This window comes from Ailuropoda melanoleuca, chromosome 16, assembly GCF_002007445.2.
Source record: "Ailuropoda melanoleuca isolate Jingjing chromosome 16, ASM200744v2, whole genome shotgun sequence".
Taxonomy (NCBI): Eukaryota; Metazoa; Chordata; class Mammalia; order Carnivora; family Ursidae; genus Ailuropoda; species Ailuropoda melanoleuca.
Genome location: NC_048233.1, coordinates 32223005 through 32247757, shown reverse-complemented (window position 1 = coordinate 32247757; position 24753 = coordinate 32223005). Strand labels below are relative to the sequence as shown.

At 34.6% G+C, this 24753-nt stretch overlaps 1 protein-coding gene across 4 annotated transcripts in view; it reads right to left on the bottom strand.

Moving 5' to 3' along the window:
* The window catches only part of CNTN1 (contactin 1), a 341918-nt gene that overhangs the window by 70549 nt on the left and 246616 nt on the right, over positions 1 to 24753 (bottom strand). Inside the window, exon 17 of one of the 4 annotated variants that reach the window (XM_019805133.2) lies at positions 7953 to 8141. The exons of the other annotated variants lie outside the window; for them this stretch is intronic. Coding sequence (XP_019660692.1) covers positions 8062 to 8141 — 80 coding nt within the window. The 3' untranslated portion in view covers positions 7953 to 8061. Of the gene's footprint in view, positions 1 to 7952; positions 8142 to 24753 lie in introns of those variants that run through there. 4 annotated transcript variants of the gene reach the window in all.

Here is a 24753-nt window from a genome sequence, read left to right as displayed (position 1 = left end):
CTATAAGAGGTAATAATAATAGTAGTATTTATGGTCTTCTCTAAATGATTTCGCAGTGTCTCTTTTTAAGTAAGGAGATAAATGCTATCATTTAAAAATGGCATTATTATTCAAGATACATATGACAATCTTTGGTTCATAAAATGGATACACATGAAAATCTTTGACTTATAAAATGCAGTTGGCATTAACAGAACCTAACAGATTGTGGCACAGTGCAATTTAAGAAATGCTTGCCGGATGCATAAATCAGATATGGTAGCACAATTCAGTCCAGATATGAGAATAGTTAGTCAAATATTTCACTGTGACTCCCACAAATGGAACAAATACTTTTTTATATCCCTAAATGATTGTAGGTAATTTATTTTATTTGGAGTAGAAAATACATACAATCTGGGAATGATTGTATGTGTCATTTTGCATAATACATTTCATGTTAGATAGTAACAGGGATAAATAATATTAAAAGAAATATTTATACTTCTATAAAATGTAGAAAACAATTGCCAACTCAAGAGATATACCAGAAATGCCCTGAAACATCAAATAACATGTTGAAGAGCCTCAGGACAGAAAAATTATTAATGCAGAACATAAAACAATGTTAAAAATAGGTTTTCATAGATGCTTCCTAACTCAGTACCAATATTATTCAATGAGAGCACTGTACCTGGTGGTAGAAATGAAAAGATAAATGAAACATAACTTCTAGATTTTGAAGAGCTCTTTGTCTTGAAAGGGGTGAAATGGACCAGCAAATAAATAACTATAACTGAAAGCAACAAATGCCATGATAATGGCATACAAGATATTTATACATTGCATCACAATTTCTTGCTTTCAAAAATGAGGAAAAAAATGCTTTAAGTGGTACAGTGGCATCCGTTGCTTACAATGCGAAAGAAGTTTCCCAGTTAATAGAGACCTCCTTTAATAGACCTTTCAGAAAATACTATCACTTGTTTTCTTTGCACCAGAAAGGGTCTATCCCCAATGAAATTAGGCATATTAAATATAATTACAACTTTGTTAAAATGATATCTTTAGTTTTTCCTATTGAATATAGTACTAAATAAGACATTTGTTTTTATCTCTTAGCTAAATATAAATGCCTTACTATTTATTTATCAAATCAGATGTTTAGCCTACATGGCTTTATGGCTTTTTTTTCTCCAAATGGGTTTTGGTCTTTGCAAAGGTATAGACAATCTCTTTGGGTTTGGTCCTGAGGGGAAAAAGGTGTAGGTAGATTTACACAAATATATTACTGCTAATACTAAAATAACACAAGACACATCCTACTGATGGTAGTAAATTTTATTATTTGGAGGTATATAACATATAAATAGAAAGGTAAATAAACTTTCATAAATGTATAATTTGTAATAGTGTACTTATACTTCTTGATGTTAATTAAAAGTAAAAAACACATCACCCAGAATAGATGCAATATTCAGAAAGAAAATACAGAACACATGCAATATTCAGAAAGAAAATACAGAACACATGCAATATTCAGAAAGAAAAAAAAACTGCATTTTCATTACCTCATTACTTCACATAAAGCATCATCCCAAGTTAACGACTAAATGGAATATTTCAGAGTATTAAAATTTAAAAATAGAGATAAAAAATAAAGGAAATTATTTTTAAAAGAAAGAGAAAGTCATGCATTCAGATACTTTTTCTAAGCACAAAGATATGAAGAAAATGTTAAGGGGAATTTAAGACAAAACTGCCATAGGTTAGTCTTTAACCATGAAAGTGTAAATTGTATGCCTGCCGTTATTCTCTGAAGTTCTTAGAGTGGCAAATGAGTAATATTTTAAAAGGTCAGACTAAAGTTGTATGTTATGAACATATTTGTTGGAATACCATATGCATAATAATTTCACTCAGTCATCCATTCGGTGAAGAGCGACATTGTTGAACAAAACACTGTAATTTCCTTTGTCCATTTTTTCCCTCTGATATATCCCCGGCCTCTAATGGGTTCTTAATAAATATTTTGGTGAATACATAAATGAATTTATCACAATTAAACTTCAGATAGTTCTATAAACATAGCAGTCATCCACAATACAAGCTCCCTTCTTCCATTTGCCTTGAATATCATCATAAAGAGGTGAAGTTAAGAGAACAAATGGAAAGGTGTTGGTTGATATCCTCAAAACCCTGATGTGGCAATGTTATTTAGTAATGTGGAGTAGACCTATCCATCTAGTAATCGACTCCAAATATCTCCTGGGAAATACCTGAAAGAAAAATACTATTAAAGGCAGAGATTTTAGAGTTTAAAATAGGCTTGACTGAAAATTCTGTATCCTGATTTATCTTGGGCAAGTTTTTCAAGTTTATTAAGTTTCCATTTTATCATCTGTAAAATGGAAGTAATAAAAATTGATCATATAGAATTGTTTTTTAGGACTGAAACAATATCTTTAAAGAAGGTAGTGGTAGACCTGGTCCATAGAAAGCCCTTAGTAAACTTTAGCTACTAAAAGTATTACTGTTGTTATTCCTGTAAGAACTTTCTGGGCATCTGAGCTACTTAGCAGGAGTAATTCTTAGTATTTGTTAATAATTGGGAAGGCTCTGTTTAACAGATTGTTCATTTACCACTTGTTTTCACTTAAAAATAAAGTGTTTTCTGATACATTTGTTGAAGGTGAGGAAAAGTTGGGAATGTGAAATTCCTTCGTTTGTACTAAGAAATCAGGATGTAGCAAAAACGGAGGCATGGTACTATAGAGACAAACTTGCACAGCCTGGGAGTTCAGCTCAGGGCCATACTGAACTATCTCCAGGAGGAAGATTTTCAAAGCAGTGTGGCTGATAATATTTGTTCCATTTTTCTGTTCAGAATGGAGAAAAAAGTGTTACGGTAGAAAATAAAATAATGCAACTACTTGTTCCTCCAGCACACACACAAAAAGGCATTAGGAACTGGTCACCCTTGGTTATTCTTTTATCAATGGGGGAAAGAAAAACCAAACATGATTCTGACCCTAAGAGTTCCTCCTTCTTTCCTCCCTCCCTTTCTTTCTCTCTTTGCCTCCTCTCTTTCTCCCTCTTTTTCTCTTCCTCCTCTTTCCCTCTCTTTCTCTTTTTTCCTGCCTCCTCTCTCCCTTTGTTCAAGTTCCTACTGTTGTACAATCACTCTCAAGAAATCAATAAGTAAAGAATTGAAGCCAGGAAAAATGTAAGCAAACAGACTGTTACATGCAGCTTATTTCATTAATACTCTACTAATACGTCTTTCCAATTTCTTAGGTGGCCCTCAGGCAGATAACTAATGGTTCCTAAGAATGTTATATATGCCAAATTTTAATTATAATGAAACAGAGACATTGGTTAGATAGAAAGGACCTTTGGAATTTGACGTACATTTTAAATGTGAGATACATTAGATATGAAATTATTTTAGCCTTCCATTTTCTTTCTCTCTTTTGTTTTTAATCATTAAAGATCTCAGGTGGGGGGTGTGGAGGAACTGGGTATTTCTCTGACTAGTGCTGGCAAAGCTTTCTTTCAATTCTTCTCACTACCATTAGATGCTTAGGAAGCCAGAAAGAGAAGGAAATGAGGAGAAAAATGAGAAAGATCTGGTGGAGGAGATGAAAAGTTATTTAAGGCATACTTTTTGGTTTTTATGAAGACAGTCTGACCAAATTCTCCTAACGGTGCCAAACTTCAGTGTTAATACTCTGAATCTCCTTTTCCTATTCAAAGTCATTGTGCACTATCACTATCTAGGAGCTACCTTTCTGTACTTCTCCCCATAGAGGCTGACACCACATACTTCCTTTTCTAATTACATTATCCTCTCTCTTACTATTCTTTTTTTTCACTTATTATATTGTTTTCCTCTGGCTTGAAATAACCCTCTCAGAGATTGCTGATTGGGAATGCTCCATAAAATCTCACCTACAGGGTATAATTAATGGTCCACCAGGGTCCTTGTTAGTGTTAGGTCTCTACATTGTAGGTTCTTCAAAGTCAGGCAGGAGTCTATAATTACTGAAACTTGTTTCTGTTTTTTTTTTTTTTAACCTACAGAAAGACTGTAGAAATAGCCAGAATGTTCTGCTATCATCTGTAGTTCAATGCAATATCAATTTGTAACACCTATACTCTCTTTCCCTAAATTTCTCTATGTTCTAAATGTTTTTTTTAAAGATTTTATTTATTTATTTGACAGAGATAGAGACAGCCAGCGAGAGAGGGAACACAAGCAGGGGGAGTGGGAGAGGAAGAGGCAGGCTCCTAGCAGAGGAGCCTGATGTGGGGCTCGATCCCATAGCGCAGGGATCACATGCCCTGAGCTGAAGGCAGACGCTTAACCGCTGTGCCACCCAGGTGCCCCTCTATGTTCTAAATGTTTTAACTATGATATCATTGATTGTGGGCAAATAACAGAAACACTTCAATATGTAATATAGATCACATAGAGTTTAGAGCTCATGTAAGCCAGTATCTGTACATTTACCAAAGGATGCTGAAGTCTAGAAGGGCTATGGCCAGAATCACACATCCAGTCTATGTGACAGAGCGCAGAATCAGGACAAGAGATTGGGTTTCCCAGCATAACCCACACAAAATGAGAAAAAGCCCATTTGAGATTTAAATCTTGCTGCCCAAATGTGCCTGTCTTTAAAAGGCCTCCAAAGAACTACCTGAAAACTGACAAGTTTACCCTATTGTTTTCTTGGACTTGTCTGTATTTTTTAAACAAGTGTGAACTCATAACAACATAAAATTTACATGACATAAAATGTTAGTAAATAAAAATTTTTTAAAGATTTTATTTATTTATTTGACAGAGAGAGAGAGAGAGGCAGGCAGGGGGAGAGGGAGAAGCAGGCTCCCTACTGAGCAGACAGCCTGATGTGGGGCTTGATACCAGGACACTGGGATCATGACCTGAGCTGAAGGCAGATGCTTAACCGTCCGAGCCGCCCAGGTGCCTCAGTGAATAAAAATTTTATATTGTATATTTTAATAAAAATATTTTACTGAGTCCTTATCATATTGAACTAATTGCTAAATCTTTCATAATTCTTACCAATAACCTAATGATGTAGCTGACATCACTCCTATTTTACAGTTGAGGAAACAGAGACATGGATAGATTAAATGACGATAGTCGTCCAGCTAGCAAATGACAAAGCTAAGATGTAAACACAACCAGTTTGCCATGAGACCATCTTTTCAATAACTATAGTACAATTATTTAAAACAGCATTATCAGAATCAAAATAAAAAATGGTATTGAGCTTTCCTTTGGGGACCTTTGTTGTTCGGAATCATATGAATTACTTGGGCACAGCTGTATACTTTAGAAAAAATGACAAAAACTGTAATACATTGACCATAACTTTTCAAATCTTTGCTTGGTCTGTTAACTCAGATAAATGAAGATAAACACATCGCCCATCTATAAATTCATACTCAGTACATCCCCAATTTTTCTTGATCACCCTAAAGGCATTTATCAGTCTTTCCTGAATTTTATCAGTGTCTTTAGGAAAAAGTACCTATGTATGAACAAAACACAGATGTGATTTCCACTCAGCTCTCATTCATATGTAATCAGAGGAAAAAATGAGCAAGAACACAATTATTTATCAATTTTGTCATTTCTTCTTAATGAATGTAGTAATGTTCAATGAAAAAGAGTTTAGACATGTGAGGAAAAATAGCAAGGAAAAAAGGTACTTTCAAAATGATTATTCACACACTATAGTCTGACCATATTTTCTCAGGCAGTAATTGAGACGCATTTTCTGATGAGTCAAATGGGATAGAAGACTTGAAATTGGGAGCCTCCAGAATTAAACAGGATGCATAGCAGCTATGACCACACCCCAGACATCACTGAGTCCATGCTAATACTTAGGCAGTACTAAATACAAATGTACTTTCTTCCTCTTAAACCCCAACTTTCTAAACAACCAGACCCAAAAACTGCTGGTCTTTTTGGGACCCCTTCCACATGGCACATGCTTTAAATAGAAGAAATCTTCATGTTCCAGAGTTGCTGCAAGCATGAAAGATATCTAGCATCACTCTCTTTCCACCTGTAATTTCCAGTCAGTAATTAAAGCAAACACCACATGCAAATATTCTGTGGTTCATCGTTTATTTTTACTAAAATAGCAAATTTTAATGAAAGTTAAATGTTAAAGAATGTTAAACAAAAACTTTCCAGAGCAAATCATCTCCTCTTTTAAAACAAATTATCTTAAAATAACATTACTGAAAGAACATCAGTTATATGAAGATAGGCGACTTCTTCTCTACCAGAATGTGTCACCTACAGTCCTTTATTATTACAGGCCTATTTCTGTTCTCAAAATTAGTTAAGACAATGGCTCTACCATAATGTTATGAAATACAGTTCAGTGTCATGTGGTTTTGTCAATGTTGAAAGCTGTCCTAAGATAAGGCTGAATAGTAAATATTCCTACCATTTGATAGGAGTATAGTAGTTTTTTAACCGCTAACATTTATAAAAGGGAACTTAGATCCATCAGTAATGAGACTAAGGCTAAAGGGAGAGCAATGAATTTGCAGAACCTCTACTTGCCATCAACGCAGTTTATTTAATCAAGAATATTCTTCCTTTTCTGGCACAGGGAAAGGAATATTTGTCATGTGATTTCCTTCCTAATTTTTAAATTCTTTCTTTTCAAAACTGTATTCCCATCTGGTCTTGGTGGTATACTTTCAATTATGGACAATGTAGGAAGATGCCCGCCATGATGATTCATGCACATATCTCCATGATGATATTTATAGGTACATGAGAATCTCAAGTTAACTTTAAATATCTTATTAACAGGACAATTGAGTTGGATCTCTAGTCTAAACTCTAAGACAGTTCCATCTGTGGCAATGACTAAGAAGATTTTAAAAAATTAAAAAGATGGAAATTAGTAACATCTTGAGCCAGAGACATTTATTCAATTATGACGACTAATGAATTATTTTAAAAAGAACACTACATATGTATTTAAGAGTCATATCCATATCTCTCAAAGCTTTCCTGAGAGTTCTTCCAACAACAGATGGAGTTGCTTGATTTACTAAATGAGAAGTTCATATAATACCCTATACCTAAATATAAACCTGTTTAAGAGCAAAACTATTTCTGGGGAAGAAACAAGAATTTTAAGCATATCTCTCTGACCAAAGGGGGAAGATGAAAGTATTTTCAGACAACGAAATTTAAGTAGTTCCAGAAGGAATTATATACACTTCCTTTTTATCCTTCACTTCTGTTCAAGTCCTTCCAGTAGAAGTCTCCAACTTCCTGCCCAAATTAAAGCTCCAAGAAGGCTGACAGTAGGAGTTAATAAAATTAAATATGCATGCATGCTGTTAATGGCTTGGTATCTTCACTTAAACCTTGCTACTGAGGTGACAATTTTCTCCACATGCTGTCCATTTTCACTTCCCAACCCCAGGAATTGTTCCAAAAACCCTACAGAGCCATGGACAGTCTTGAGTTGTTTATTGCTGCTTTTCATCCATTCTTGCCAAAGAATATATATATGGCACCAGGAGACAAAAGACTACTGGAGTAATGCCCCTTAGCATGTGTCCTAATTAAGATGAGTCCTTAGTGATTTTGACAACAATACTGTTCATTACCTGCTTGGTTAAATAAAACCGTCCATTCAGTGGCAATACTCCTGTATTATAATTCACAAGTTCTTCATAATTTTTTTCAGATAATGAGCTAATTTCTGAGATATGTAATTTCAAAGAAAAACAGGACATGAAAACACAAAAATTTCACTTGGCCATTATAAGATGTACTAGGTTAGTTCACTAGCCATTTTTCATTTTAGTGAAGCTATATAATTATATTTTTAAATATCTTCCTGTTCAAAAGTGAGTTTACAAGTTTCAAAAGGAAAAATCCTCTAAGAACTAGATTGGAAGGGAAAACTGCAGAAGCTACAAGATTGAGTTAATTAGTAAAATCTAGTATAATATGTTAAAAAAAGAGAAAAGAAACAAAGCTTTCACACAAATGGTGAGTGTCAACGATCACCAGGTTGGAGGCAGGCTGGCACAGACGGGGAGAAAAGGATCCACCATGTTTTTCTCTCCATCTTTTCTGTTTTTACCTGCAAGAGGAAAGATCAAGGCTGAAGGGACAGTGTGGATGCCTAGTTAGGGGCAGGAAGCCATGTACTTTGGGGATTTGCCATGAGTCCTTGATGGGTAAGTGGAAATAAGAACAAAGAAAAACATCTTCTCGTAGACACTGGAGATGGGGGTCCAAAAGGAAAAAGGCTAAAGTGACAAGCTTTGGCCCAGTCAAACCTCCCTTCCCCAGGAACAGTGACTGCCTTTCTAAAGAACAAGAGCTGTGCCTGGATCCCTCCCCCCCACCCTGCCTTAAACTGACAGACACTAGAACCTTCGTAATTTCATGCCATACAGTGCAAGTCTACTTACTAAAACATATGCTTGAAGGCTTCTAACTAAGAAAAAAATACAGAGGGTGAATTTAACAATGATTCTAAAAAACTAATCAGTGTTTGGGAATGGATGTCACGGGAGCTTGTGTCTTGAGTAATATGGTATTTATTTTTTATGCATATATATATATACATTAACAGCACAGGAGGAGGAAGTAAAGGAAGATATTTATAAAACGTCTCCATCATCAGTGTGTGAATTCTGACTATTATTATTCTCTTTCATAAATATGGAATCTGAAGCTTATAGTGATGAACAGACTAGCTTAAGACCACAGCTTAACCAGTAGGTGAAGTGGCTTTTTAAAAAATTTTTAAAAGAGTTTTTTATTTGACAGAGAGAGAGAGCACAAGCAGGGGGAGTGGCAGAGGGAGAGGGAGAAGCAGACTGTCTGCTGAGCAGGGAGCCCGATGTGTGGCTCAATCCCAGGACCCTAGGATCATGCCCTGAGCTGAAGGCAGACACTTGACCAACTAAGCCACCCAGGCGTCCCTGAATTGGCTTTCTAAGGTATGTTCGCCTAATGCCAAAAGTCATACCTTTTCTATTCACCATATAGATCTTTTCATGACCGTATGTGTATATTAACTACATTATTAGAGAAAATCATGGATGATATAATAACTATGTTATTAGAGAAAATCATAGGATGATCACCCACTTTTCCCCTAACCATAACTAAGGATAATTTGATTATTAGAATTAGACCACTTTATAACCACCATTGTCTCCCTGGTGATAGCTATTTAAATATGAGAAACAATATCTAAGAAAACTTGCTTCTGTTGACTGCTTATTATAAATTTTGTCATTATGATAAATGGTAACAAAGGTCACCAAACTCACTTTTCATTTAAACACATGGGATTTCTAAGTTTTCAATGAGAAGTGAAATTAATAATTTTGGATATATTCCATCCATGCACCCCTCCCTCCACCTTTAAGTAGTTTTGGTATTTTTTGCCATATTTCCAGAGTTTGCTTCTCTGAAACCTGACGTTTTAAGTCTGACAAGAGGGTGCTATGCACAGTTACACAGTGGGTCTCCCTAAACTGCTGCACAATGGCGTGGCATTTCCTTGACTTAGGCACCTTAGCTACCAGCCTACACAGAAACATACTGGACAGTGGTCCTCCAAGTTGTATAAAACACCGCCATCAGGCAGATCTGACATACTCCTGTCAGTAACAGTCCCTTGCTCCTGGAGAAGTTCTCAGGAACGTGTGGAGCTGCTCAAGCTCTGGTGGTTGACAAGACAGTAAGACAGTAGGGAGCTGAAGCTCAGATGCATGCTCTTCAGTGTGACAGACCCTAGACTATTTAGTGACACTCACGCAGGGGATCACTACATCTTGGTGTGTCAGAAGTTATTTGCTACTGATAAATTTGTGCATTACTTCTTTTCTAAAATGAAGTGGATTCAAGGTTGTCCCTGCAATATGCTAAGTCTTATTCACTTGCACCATCCCAGTCCATTTTCAAACAAAGGACGTGGCACTCCCCCACCGCCCTGGGAAATGCACATAAACCACAACCAACTTCCTCACCTCCTCTGTGTCCACAGAGTAACCATTACTGACTGTAAATATTGGATAATTAGAAATTAAAATAGTGTTACACTTTTTAGGGGGAAAAAACCCTTGGGATTTATGCCAGAATATGCATTGACTTGTGAGTGTATTGTGCAGTCAAACGTGACAATGGAAAAGTACTGTAGCAGGGGAAAGACAGAACACACTGCTGTGCTGATGTAATGATACGTCCTGAGTCACATTAGATAACACATGGGGTGTTCTGTCACAGGAGTACGGGGATCCTGTTGTCACCTTCAAGAGCAAGTGGGGAGGGTGCAAACTATGGTGCAGCTGGATTTGTAGGATACTGAGAGAGCGTCTACAGTCAGTTAGAGAACACTTTTCACATTTCTTCCTTTCTCTTTGAGTATGTCTTAATGAATCCAAGGATGATGGTAGTATAAGGAGTTGTGTGATAGGAACTCAAAAGCACTCCCAGCAACTTCTTAAACTGATCATAGGTTGAGCGTAAAGACTTTTTTTGAGTTTCCTTTCTTCTCATTTGTTTAGGTGTGAAAAAAAACCTGTGACCCAATCAAATTCTCAGGGGCTGGGCTGGTGAGGTTGGCTAGTGGCAGAGAGATGTTGGTGACAGGAAGCCAGTCTGCAAAAAGCACCATCAGGAAAGAACTGATGAACCTTGAAATGGCAGATTCCATAAAAATCATATGTGAGAAAATTGTTCTGCTTAAATGGGATTTTACATCATCAAGTCTTCCCTTGGTTATGTTTTCAGCAATGAAGCTAAAGTGTTTTTGTCTTCTTTTGTTTGATAAAATGAACCCAAAAGGGAAGACTTGAATTCTAATTTCAAGTAATTTAAAGTTTTACTCTACTCTCTAGACTAACTTTGAATTATTATCAATGCCTCACAGTGGTTTGGGTGGGCAATTTAATTAATTTGATAAAATAAACCGTATGCCAACAGGGAAATAGATGTGAAATAAAAATTACATGATCTGGTTTTTATATTTCAGGAAGTTAAACACTAAGGAATAGTGAAGAAAAATAAGTAATATAGTATATTTGGAGCACAAGTATCTGGCCACTTTCTGGCTTTATGAGAGTTGAAGACTATTTCTTTTTCTTTTTAAAATTTCCTTTGCTTATGAAATGGGATTACCAGTTCTTACACTACTATCTCACAGCAATTTTGTTAAGACGACATGATAAAATTTATATGAAACTCCCTTAGGCATATACATTATAATGTAAAATATTTAAATATTTTGAATGAATTAAAGTTAAAGAACATATTTTTAAAATCAAGCTTTTTTAAAATTTTAAAACCATCTACTATATTGTTTTTGCTATTATAATTGTACAATATTGAGTAGCTTAAATATATATTTTTAAAATTACTATAATTTCCCCATTTATTAGGCCAGCCATAAATATATCATGGGCAAGAATAAAATTGCAAAAATCTGCATCTGTGACTTTCTATGGAATAAATATTTCTTACCAATAAAGAGGTCTACTTTTTAATTTTTCCACATTGATTATTTTACCTCATTCAATAACTTCAACTAGTGTTTGGTTATACTGTGTTCCAGCAACGAACTTGGATATTACATCTGAAGTCAGACTGCTTGGATTCAAATCTTGTTCTATTTAGTAGCTGTGTGACCTTGGGCTAGTAACCTAGCCTCAGTGTGACTCAATTTTCTTATGTGTAAATTGGGGATAATAATAATAATAATAATAATATCCATTTCTTAAAATGGTGCCCGCTAAGTAATAAGCCTTTAATCAATATTATATATCTTTATATGCTATAAAAATATACAATATATTGTATGGAATATGTATTTTTATAATATATATCTTTATAATATTTAATTATGTCCTACACTATACACTAAGTTATGTAATTATATAACTTTTTTATTTTATATTAATAATACATGTCTTTTCACAGCATAAAGATTGGAGTTGCAAGTTATAATATTTTGCCAATATAAATTGAAATTACTTTTTAAAATCTGAACTAATTGCCATTTATTTAAGCTCATAAAGACTTTTAGATATCACTGATTATCTGTACTGCTATTGTAATTTGATATAATTGGCGTAATTGTCAGATAAATCTGGCATCATTGGTAAATATACCAGATGTATGAAGCCTATAATACAGCATATACCATGGCTATTAAGTTCTGTAAGGCTTTCCTCCTTTCTCTCCTGGAATCAGAGTGAGGAGCAGCAAGTTTGCTGTTTATTTTTTAAAGGAGCCATGGGTACAGACAGACTGTGTAGCAAAGAATAAGTTCCAGTTTGCCAAATGCTGACCAGTTTGATTATGAGACAAGGAGAGTCAGGAGCAAAGAAGAGGAGAAGAAATCTTCCAAGGAAATTTCTCTCACTGTACTCCAGTGAGGAAAGAGAAAAGTAATCTAAATTTATGTTAGTGTATGCTTTATAATGTTGTCTACAAGTTTATTATCCTCACAGTTTAAAGCTTAAGATAGGTGACTTATTCTGAATGAATTACATACTTTGTTGATATATTTGAAAATTACCTTGAATTTACATCAATTTACATTGTACTTACATTGAGAAATACAATTCCAAATCATTGGGCTTCACTAGTAATTGGAATAGTTGTTATTTTTACTAAAGTTTTTTAAAAAAATAGAACTATTAATGAGTTCTAACTTTGAAACAATCAAGCTACTTTCTAAATTCTATATTTATTAAAAACAGATACACATTCCAGCTCATTATTTCAGCATTAGCATGTAACAGTTATGGAGAACTGCCCTCTAGCAGCTTTTTGAATGTGTTGATCTCAATAGAAAGGAGAATGCTCAATTTCTGGGTAGGCTTCACTATTAATAGATGAATTTCTGTGGTTTAGTGCCAAGTGGGGTCGGGATGCCTCAGGATGGAGCCCAGTCATTGTTCCAGCCAGTGTGGGCAGCAAGGGCCATTTTCCTGTCTCAGCCCTGAGAGAGCTGATGAGATGGAATCTTTAGTCTGTCTCTGTGGCAAACTTTCTTGGACAACACGAGCGGAAAGTAGAGGCAATTATCCAAGTATCTGAGGTAAATGTGTGTTTTTCTGACCCAAATACTTGAAAAACTACCTCAATTCTTCTTTTTGGTTTGACTATGATGATCTGGACACATATTTCTGCCTATATAAGTGTATCTCTTTTCTGGATCTCTTCACATAAGTCCATGAAGTTTGGGGGCGGGGTGGTAAGGTGTGTGTGTACTGGTATGCCTGTCTCACTTGGTATGTATACTACAGGAAAATTTTCTGTCTGTTCTTCCTAATTTTATAATGACTAAATTGATTAACTTCAAGTCCTTTTGAATTCATTTAGACATATCATGTCTTTATAATTTTGAATATAAATCCACAGTTGTGTATTTAATAACAATTTGAATTTTGGACTTTCTAAACACAATCAGTATATTTATGCCAGATATCATGGAAATCTAAATTGAGATTTAACACCAAAAGTTCCACAAATTTTAACATGACGGCTGACTTTCTTTCCTTTTGTTTACACTAATATCCAAGGTCTCTGAATTAGCCATACAAATTGATCCAGGAGTTAGTAATTTAATCTCTTTCTAATAACTGTCTGTGGCTTTATCTTTTTCCACAATGTTTTAAAACTTTAACTACTACTTACAAGCATGTGCTGGACAATGGGAAGGGAAAGAGAGAAGAGCAGAAGCTGCAAGCAGTAACTTTTACTACTTAGTTGCAGCAATTCTAGAACGGGCTTGGTAATCTTTACGGTACTATACCAAATTAACTACAGAAAGTATGAGAGTAGTAAAGTATTAGCTATAGAAGCTTTAAAATTAACTATCAATTTTATTTATGCATATAAGTAAAATCTGGAAGAAGCCTAATACTATGAGAAAACTGGACTGGGTTTCCAAGATGATTGTCACTAAGTACATGGGTAATACAGGGCAAATCTGAGTCCAACTTTACAAAAATGAAGAGATAGGAATTATCTAGATAACTTCTAGGATTAATTCTAGATTTAAAATTGTATATTCAAATTTGGACATAAATGCAGAGATTTCATATAGCTACTGTGAAGAAGTTAGGAGGAAACAAGATGCAATTAAGGCATGATTTGACAATAATACAACCAATAAAACCTTTTTATCTCAAAGAAAATGTTTATCGACTCTGTATTTTCTAAGAAAGAGTACTAATTAACCTGTAACAACAATTTCTGAGTAGATGCATCAGAACCAATTTTGCCTGGACAGCAAAGAGACGTACGTTCTGGGTATGAACTCTGCTAATATACAACAGCTGGGAGTAATAAATACTCAAGAGCATTTCCCGTAGAAAAGACCACTAGCCAACCATTGATGATTTAAAATATAGCAATATTATTCAGACTAAAAAGTATATTGACAGCTTCCATCAGATTGTTTATTTGGCTGTTATCTTAACTTCTTCAACACAGGTTTTAAAACTGGGTTAGTCATCAACCAAAATGATCTCTTTAATAAAGAGTCTGGTAACCATGTCATTAGGCCAAGTAAAAACTTCAACAGATTACATCAAATAAAGATGGCATCTAACTTGCATCCATTTACATTCTGCAACTGTATTTTGGCTTTAGGAATAAAGTGGAAAGCTTCATACACACACAAACACACACACATACTACTCATCTAAATAAAAATCTACATAAAACAATATGAATATAAGCCTCTGATATAAAAAATTCACACTTGATTTGGGATACAATGATTTATACACTTTTTGTGTTGCCTGTTCAATTTCAGCTACTCTTTTTCCAAAATGTTTCCAAATTTCACGTAGTATATGTTAGGGTTTGAATATTAAACCAAAAAAAAAAAAGTTTCAGGGGCGCCTGGGTGGCACGGCAGTTAACCGTCTGCCTTCGGCTCAGGGCGTGATCCCGGCGTTATGGAATCGAGCCCCACATCAGGCTCCTCCGCTATGAGCCTGTCTTCCTCTCCCACTCCCCCTGCTTGTGTTCCCTCTCCCGCTGGCTGTCTCTATCTCTGTCGAATAAATAAATAAAATCTTTTTTTAAAAAAAGTTTCAGATAGTGAAAGTCTTTTTTCTTTTGTTTGTCTTTATTTATTTTCAAAGATTTTATTTATTTATTTGAAAGAGAGACAGCCAGTGAGAGAGGGAACACAAGCAGGAGGAGTAGGAAAGGAAGAAGCAGGCTCCCAGCAGAGCAGGAAGCCCGATGCGGGGCTGGATCCCAGAACCTGGGATCACGCCATGAGCTGAAGGCAGACGCTTATGACTGAGCCACCCAGGCGCCCGTTTTGTTTGTCTTTAAATCTCAGATTCATATTAAGAAATTTTGTTTAATATGTTATATAAGATGTAAAAAAAGGGGGGCATCTGAAAAGTATAGTCTTGACTGCACTTTCTATTTTGGCAATTTTAGTGGTAAATATTATGTTCAGCTGAGTGTCAGCAAGGTCTTCCTAACAGCTGGTAGCACAATGCCAAGAATATTTATAATACAGCAGAAATACCATGGAAAGTGGTAAAACACGGATGTCAAAGCCTAATTTCTTGCTTTTGTGACCTAATTTTATAGTCCATTTTTGAATGCTGTCCAAAAGTACACTCATGAAAGAGAATTTTGGTTTGGCAAGCTGCAGAAATATTCCCACAAGTGCTGCCGAATAAATCTTGAAAAATCTTTCCCTCTGAAGGACACTCTTTTAGCTGAAGAGTCTAAGTTTTCCAGAAATGTCTTTTGTTAAAGAACTTTCATACAGGGCTCTTCATGTTTGTCAAAGCTTGCTTGATGAAGCAACCTGAAGTATATTTTTATGGGACCTAAGACGTAAAACATTTATTATAACAGCAACAAGGACATTTATATCAATTCTCTTAGTTTGGATTTTATTAAGGAAGCTAAAAACATTTGAAGTTTAATAACTTAGAATAATATGTTTTTATAAAAAATATATAAATTTTATAAATAAAATAAAATGTTTTTGAACACTTAAAGTTTAATAACTTAAGAATAACCGGTTCTTTTTTTTTTATTTTTTTGAACTAAGCATAGTTTTAAACTATAAAGATTTTTTTAGATATTAAGCAATTTACCGTTGTTTGAGTTTGAAATCCCTTTGGCTACGTTATATACACATCTGTTTTAAAAGTTTAATTCTGAAGTTACCTCCTTCACTGATAAACAATATTATTTTTAGTTGAGTTTATATATGCTCTCTTGGTAGGAAAAAAAAACCTTTCACTAAAGTGGTCTATAAGCAACTTTAAATGTCATAATACCAAGAATGGCATTATAATCTCTTGTAAGGTTATCTTAATTTTTATATTAGTGCTCTAGTTGGGGAATGTTTCATCATATCATGTTTTTATTTTTTCCTTACTGTTGATACATAGATTGAGTAATTCTGTGACTAACTGTAGAGGTTTTGAAGCTAAACTATCTTACTTAGTGGGACTCAGGCTTTAAGTTCAGCTGTGTTAAAATGACGATGAAGCAGAGGGAAAAACTCATGGACTTAGCTCTTCTCCCCACCTCGGCTGTTTTCCATTCTCATACTACTCATGGCCTTTATATCAGAGCTCCCGTCTGTGGCTTCTGGCAAAACATTAACATCACTTCTTCAGTTGTCTGCTGATTGACTTCTATTTGGTTTGTGTAGGACACACTGGAGCAAAAGAGGACCTTACTATCTTATGAAACACATTTCTAAAGTAATTTATCCCCAAAATACATTTGATAAAAAAATCAATACATTGATAAATAATCACTTGCAAACTATTTTCCATGTATTCCCCAGACCAACAATTTCTAAATATCAGTTAGAGACCACTTTATCACAATCATCTTAGGACCTTATTAAAAATAAAGATTGGCCATCCCCAGCCATGTTGGAACATTTTGTCACTTTGGAATGCTATATTAATTTGATGTCCTCCATAATCATACTAGAAAAATATATTTAGTATTTATTTAAAAGAAAGAAATGCATAGCGGGGGGGAAAGAGTGAAGAAGGAAGGGTTCTGGGGCAAAAAAGCAGAATACACACGCTGTCTTCCATGGCCTTCAGTAATTTAGCTCTGGTCCTGAAGCTGCAAGCCCCACTTGGTTTTTTCCAGGTCTGGAAGTTAACTGAACCCACTGCCTTAGAAGGCAGTTTGTGGCCATCACTTGCTGAAACACTATCTCCAGGTATGCCGTACTCCACTTCTTCTAAAATTATACTATCCTCAAAAAAAAAAAGCACATAAGTACTTATTTTTTCTAATATTTTCAGTGTATTATATATTCAGTGATTTTTTTAAACTTCCTGTTTGAGATAACTGTAGATTCTCATGCAATTGTGAAAAATAATGCAGGGAGATCCTGTATCTCCTTTGCTCATCCCTCACCATAACATTTTGTATCACTAAAGTACAATAACACAACCAGAAAATTTACTTTGTTGTAATCCATCAACCTTATTCAGATTTCACTAGTTTTACGTGCCTTCATTTGTGTGTCTGAATGTTTGTTTCGTTCTGTGCAGCTTTTAGTTTTCTCCATCACAGTCATAGGATAATTTCATCATAAGGATTCCTTGTGGTGTCCTTTCATGGCCACGTCTACTTCCCTTCCTCTCCCTCTCTAACCCATGACAACTATTAATCTATTTCCCTTCTCTATAATTTTGTCATCTCAAGAATGGTATGTATATGGAATCATATGGTTTGTGTTTGAGATTGGCGTTTTTCATTCAGCATAATTCCCTTGAGATACATGTGAGTCGTGTGTATCACAGATCATTTCTCTTTTATTACAGAGTAGTATTCCATGGTACTGATGTACCACAGTTGAACCATTCACCTATTGAAGGGCATGTGGTTTTTTCCAGGTTTCGGCTATTATGAATAAAGCTGCTATGAACATTTGGACACATATTTTTACGTGAACAGATGTACTTTTATCTCTGAGATAAATGCCCAGGAGTGCAACTACTGGGTTGCATGGCAAGCACATGATTAAAAACTGCCACACTCATCATTTCCAGAGTGGCTGTCCCATTTTACATTTTCATGAGCAGTGTGTGAATGACCCACTTTCTCTACATCACTATTTTTTTTAAATTTTAGTCATTCTGATAGGTATATAAGATATATCATTGTGGTTTTAAATGGTGCCTTTCCTAATGGCTAATGATGTTGAACACCATTTATATGTTTATTTGCCATTTGTATATCTTCTTCATTGAAATTTCTGCTCATGGCTTTTGTCACTTGTCATATTGGATTGTTTTAGAATTTGGGGAATTCTTTATATATTCTATACATAAATCTTTTGTGGAACATGTGGTTTGCAAATATTTCCTTCCAGTCTGTAGCCTGTCTTTTCATCAACTTCACAGAGATCACGAAGCAAAAATTTTTAATTTTGATGAGGTCCAGTTTATCACTTTTTCATCTTATACATTATGCTTTTGGTGTCAAGCCTACAAACTCTTACCCTACTCCTAGCTGCTGAACATTTTCAACTTTATTATTTTTCCTAAAAGTTCCAGTTTTACATTTTACATTTAAGTCCATGATTCACTTGGAGTTGATTTTGTATAATGTTTGAGGTGTAGGTCAAGGCTTGCTCTCTCTCTCTCTCTCTCTCTCTTTTTTTTTTTTGGCTTATGAATGCTCAATTATTCCAACATCATTTATCAGAAAGATTATTTTTTCTCCCTTGAATTACTTTTGCATCTTTGTTGAAAATCATTTGTGCATATTTCTATGAGTTATTTTGTGTGTCCAGTGCTGATGCACCATGGTTCATCAAGCCAATCTTTAATCCAACTTTGCTAACCTCATCCCAGTGCTATTAATTCAAAAGCTTCCAAGAGAGGGCTTAGAATTGTCCGTCTTTAATCATAGTGGTAAATCTGACCTACAGCCACATATGGGAACCCTGCTCAGAGGCTACACAAGAAGTTTTCATGAATCTTTGCTGAAGTTGGTGGTGAGGAAGTAGAGGACAGCAGGTGACTCTGTGACTCTCATTTGTTAATTAAGAAATATTTAACATTTAGGGAAAATTACAAAAAATAAGAAACAGCCACTTATGTTCTCATCACTTGGCTTAAGGAATGAAACATTACTTATAAAGATGTAGCTTCTTGTGGGTCCCCTCCCTCCTCAGTCACATCCTCCTCCCCCTTCTGTCTCCAACCCCAGAGGTAACTTCTCTCCTATATTTTATGATTATCATTTTCACACAGTCTCTATATTTGACCGTATAAAATATACACACACATATGCATATACAAACATATACAGAGATACACATTTCATTTGTTATTTTACTAGAAGTCTGAAGTAAAAGTGACTACCAACTTCATCAGAGGGCAAATTATAATTCTCATCAGCCTTCAAACCCAGACCACAGCATATCCTGAAGTCTGGTTTAGCTCAGTTTGCTTAGGTTTACCCATATGTTTACTAGTTTCTTTGTTCACCATGCTTTCTGACATCTCAAAATTTAATTCTGGGATTATTTTCTCTCTTCCTGAATTTTACTCATAGACATTCCTTTATACATAACAGTTTCTTGGGGGATAAACTCTGTTACTATTTGTCCAAATATAACTTTATTTTTCTTCATTATGAATGATAATTTGTCTGGATATACACTTTTTGATGGACAGTTACTTTTCGTTTAGCATACTGAAGACATTACTCTATGGCTGTAGTAGTATCTATGGCCGCCTACCAATTACCCCAAAACCCAGTGGCTTAAAACAACAATAAACATGATCTCTCACAGTTTCTGTGGATTAAGAATTCTTGAGTGGCTTAGCTGGAGAGTTCTTGATGAAGATTTTGGACAAGGCTATAGTCACCTGAAAGCTTTCCTGGAGGCTCTCTAGATAGATGGCTTACTTTAATGACCAGGAAACAGATGTTGGTTATCAGTAGGTCTTCTTATCTCCTCATGTAGGCTTCTCTACAAAACTGCTGAAATGTCCTCATGACAGGACAGCTAGCATCCTCCAGATTGAGATTTCCAAGAACCAAGGGAGAAGAAGCGACACTATTTATGACAGTGTTCAGCAATGTCACTTCTGTTGGCATATACAGCAACTCCCAGTGTAAAAGCGATTATTTAAGGGTTGGTATATCAGAAAGCATGTGGAGGCCATTGTGAATTCTGGCTCCCCCAGGCACTTTGTGACATTTTTTTTTTAACTTTGTGACTCTTTATTGCTAAAGCTGAGTAGTCTGTGGTCAGTGTATTGCTATGTCTTTGCAAAAATATATATATATTTTTCCCCTCTTGCTGCTCTTACAATCTTCTATTAGTTTTTAATGTTCTGCAGTTTTATTTTCATTAATTGTTCTTGTGTTTCATTACAATTCTTAAAAATGAGAAGCCATAATTGTCCCTAATTTTCCAAAATTTGTAGTCATTATCTTTTTGAAAACTTTTTCTCTCCTACTTTATCTAATATTTCTTCTGGGAATCTGATTTGAAAAATATTATTTTCTCATTAGATCTTTAATATAATAATCTCATTTTCATAATCTGCTTTGTTTCTCTTTGATGAAATGCATTTATCTCCTCATATACTATCTCTTAGCTCCCCAATCCTTTTCTAATCTGTCTCTAATTGTTTAACCCATCTATTGATTTTTTATTTTCAATGTTTGTGGTTTTCTTTTATAGGTATTATTTTTATTTTTTTCCTCCAAATTCTCATTTTTATAGTATCTTGTTTCCAACTCATTTTTACCATTTCCTCTTTCATTTATTGAAAGATTTCGGCAAGAATATTCTCATTCTTATTCCAATAATTAGAATATGTAAAGTACTCTGAACTCAAACACTATTGTTGTCTATCAATCTAACTCTTAATTCTCTTTCATTATGGCTTGCTTGTCATTTTTGACATGACATATTTGATTTATCTAAATTTGTCAGATTCCTGAAGGGGCTGGTTTGAAGGCTCGCTATTTAGAGAGGGTAGTTTTTTGCCTTCGTCAGGGCTGTGAGGAAGAATGTATATTGATTTATACAAAAATTGTGGTGCTTTTTGTGAAAGAGTTTCAGAACATTGAATGAGCATATGGCCAGTAAAGTAAATAGTTTTGATTTCTTCCAATCAGTGCAAACTGAATTCTACATATAGGGCTTCCAGGACAATATTGCTTGAATAACAGTTACTTTTACAAAAATAATCTCTATACTGTACAAAGACTAGCAGAAATATATCCAAAGTGAAAGGACAGAAATAACATAAAAAGCAGCTTTGAAAATCAAAAGTGAAATTACATAGCCAATATGACTCCAGGATTTGAAATTGTTTACATTACTGGAGGAATGGACAATACGTGCCACTTTTATGGTCTAATCCTTAAGCACCTGTGGACTCAATTAGTGGGTAAAAAAAATTGAAGTGCTATAGATTTTTAAACATGAACATTTATGGCTGCTACAAAGACAATGACTTATAAATGATTATTGAACCATTTTTTGTAAACTGTTTTTAGTTGGTAACATTTTCTATTTTTTTCCCTTATTTCTCAATCCTATCATACATTAAACAGATAAAAGGTAGGAGGTAAGTTTTCTCTGGGTAAAAAGCTCCATGAAATCAGATCCAATATTACATTTTCCTTTGGCTGTGGTTTTCCTATATTTAATTTCAGTTTTATAGTTACAAGCACTCAGATTTAACTAATTCATTGCCTCTATTCTAAACTCAGTTTAAAATAATAATGAAAGGTATAAGCCTAAAATACATTTTTCTCTCTCATACAAATTACTTTTATCAAACTTTACACACATACCCACCAATCCATGATTATTAACACACACACACACACACACACACATACGGATAGCAGCAATAATTTTCATTATGTATTCATTCCCTTCAAGCTAACATAGGCTAAAAGAAACCACATTGTCTAAGTTATGTCTGAATATTTCTACTTTCATTTCATAGGGCATAACAGTTTATGCACTTAACTAGCTTTATTGCCCCCAAAATTTCTCAGCGATCATCAGGAAATTACTTTCTTCTCTAATCTGTTCACTCTCCCACTCACAGCACTAATTTCAGAATCTGCAATTTAGGTCACTGACATCTGAATATAACTAGAATTATTTCATCTAAAATCTGGCAATTCTTATAGATATCTAATGTCTAATATGTGACATATTTAATATGCTTTGAGTTAGATATATGCTTGAAAGGTTGAGTGAAAATTGAATTTTTCCAGAAGTAATTCATAATCTAAATGAGCTATTAGAGCTCACTACAGGGAACTTGTTAGGGTTTTTTAAAATTATTATTAGCCTGAAGTGAATAATCATCCCTTAGTTTCTCTTTTTAGAGAGTCTTGATCTAGATGAGGGAAGGAAAGAAAAACAGGTTAAGTTTCTTGGCCTTGCTGGCTTTGGAAATCTGATGAAAATTATAAATCCTCTTCCCAGGGCAATGTCACATACACATGAAATTTTGCATACAATTTCAAGAGGTCCATGCACCCCTTTAAGCCTGTCCATGGACTCCCAGACTGTCCAAAGAACAGATTATGATTCCCTTGACTAGATGAAAAAACATAATTAAGTGGATAAATGAACCAATAATATTACTTGAGGTATGCTATATTTTCTTATATACTACTCATCATTACTATAATAAATATAGAAAATCACTTCATTTTATATCCCATGACTTTAGTATATAAAGCATATTTGAAGGTCTAATTTATATACATTTTTAGACAGAAGCTATGCACGTATGTATTTGACTATTTTAATTCCAAATTTCTCTTGACATAAAAGAAATACCTTTTAGATTATTAGAAATAAAATTTGGAGAATGATTACAACTTGTAGGCTTTTAACAGGGCTAAGTAATACTTTTCATCTACCTGTATAGTTTTTTTAATATCTTGCCATAGTGTAGGGACTTAAAATATTATATCATATTTCTACTGAGTGCACTTGCCAGGTTCCATTGCTTTAAAGTATTTTTCCCGGAACTAAAAAGCTTAAAGAAAACACTTAATATATCCATGCAATACCTGCAATAGTTTCTTTTTATTGGTTTTACCTCTGTAAAAAAAAAATACACATATATGATTGCTAATTACCTAAGTGTGTGTGGATAATAGCATTGATGGTCTTTGATTGTATTTGTCTAACTTCCTCTCCCCTCTCAATACTGGGAATTTACCACATTATAATTACATGAAAATACTGCTGTACAAGCATTGTAACATAACCCCTATTGTTTGTTTTTGTTTTGTTTTGTCTTTAGAGAGGGAAAGAAAGAGGGAGAGGCGGGGGGTGGGAAGGGAGAGAGAGAATCTTAAGCAGGCTCCACACCCAGGGCAGAGCCCGACATGGGGGATCTAGATCATGACCCCAGCTGAAATCAAGATTTGGGAGCTTAACCCACTGAGCCATCCAGGTGCCCCAAACATAACCCTATATAACATTAATGCAAATTTTTAATATAGGCAAACAATTTCAATTGAATATATACGTAGGCTATTGCTGAAAATGGCTTTACAGCTAGTAGTCAACTAGAAAGAACAGTGAACTAGTCCATCTCTGATGACTCAGGAGATGTATGAGGCTGGGTGAAATTATATTGATCCCGACGGGTATGAAGACAAACCACAGATATCATCTCACTTACTAATTATTTGTTTAGTTGTGCAAAAACTGACTGAAAAAATGTGCAATAAATAATAGCCAATAAATATTTCTAGTAGATGAAATGTGAAAAAATAAACATTTTAACATAAAAAAGAATAAAATAAAAAGTTTAACATGACACAGAGTTCACAGAGAACTATGAAATTATGGAATGAAATTCTGCAGCTCACTTAAGGATTAATAAAAAATGCATATGTGAATTTCACAACCTAGTAGAGAAGATAACTCATACACACAGATTGCTATAAAACAGATTAAAGAAAGTGTTAACTGTTAATAAAGTTAAGAAGAGAGGGAGACATATTTGGGACATTAGGAAAGAATTCATGAATTTGGTGATACTTGAGCCTAGCCTTGAAGGATGGCTTAAGATTTGGACAACAAACAATGACCATAGGACATGGAAGTAATACTATGAACCAAGGAATGGAGGTAGAAATTCTAGGATATTTTTGTGGACTGGCTGGACAGTGGAGTTGGTTACATGGAATGGTAAAAATTAGAGCTAAACAGGCTGAAGTCAATACATGGAGCTTTTTGGTGCTTGGCTAAAAGGAGTGGTCTTTATTCTGTAGGCAGTGAGTGAACAGCCAATGAATGATGTTTTGAGCTGTCCTCACAGCTATACAGCAAAGGTCAATACCAAGGAAGTTGTACTTTCAATAAGGGTGTATTGCAGCACATTCTCAATTATATATAAGAACAAAAGCACTAGACTAACAACCAGTAACAAATAGAAATATGATACATGTATAAATTAACTTTTTATTCTAGAACGATAGTGATAAATATGTAACAATTGAGGTTATAGTAAACCGCATCAGTATGTTTTTTTCCATTAAAAAACATACAAAAGGAAACAACACTATACCCAACACATGAAAAGTATTAGCAGAAATTGAGAACTTCTGGTAAATACTAAGTTTAAAAGCACAAACATTTAGTAGGAGGTATGTGGTATAAGTTTCTAGAAGATATGTAGTTAGTAAAA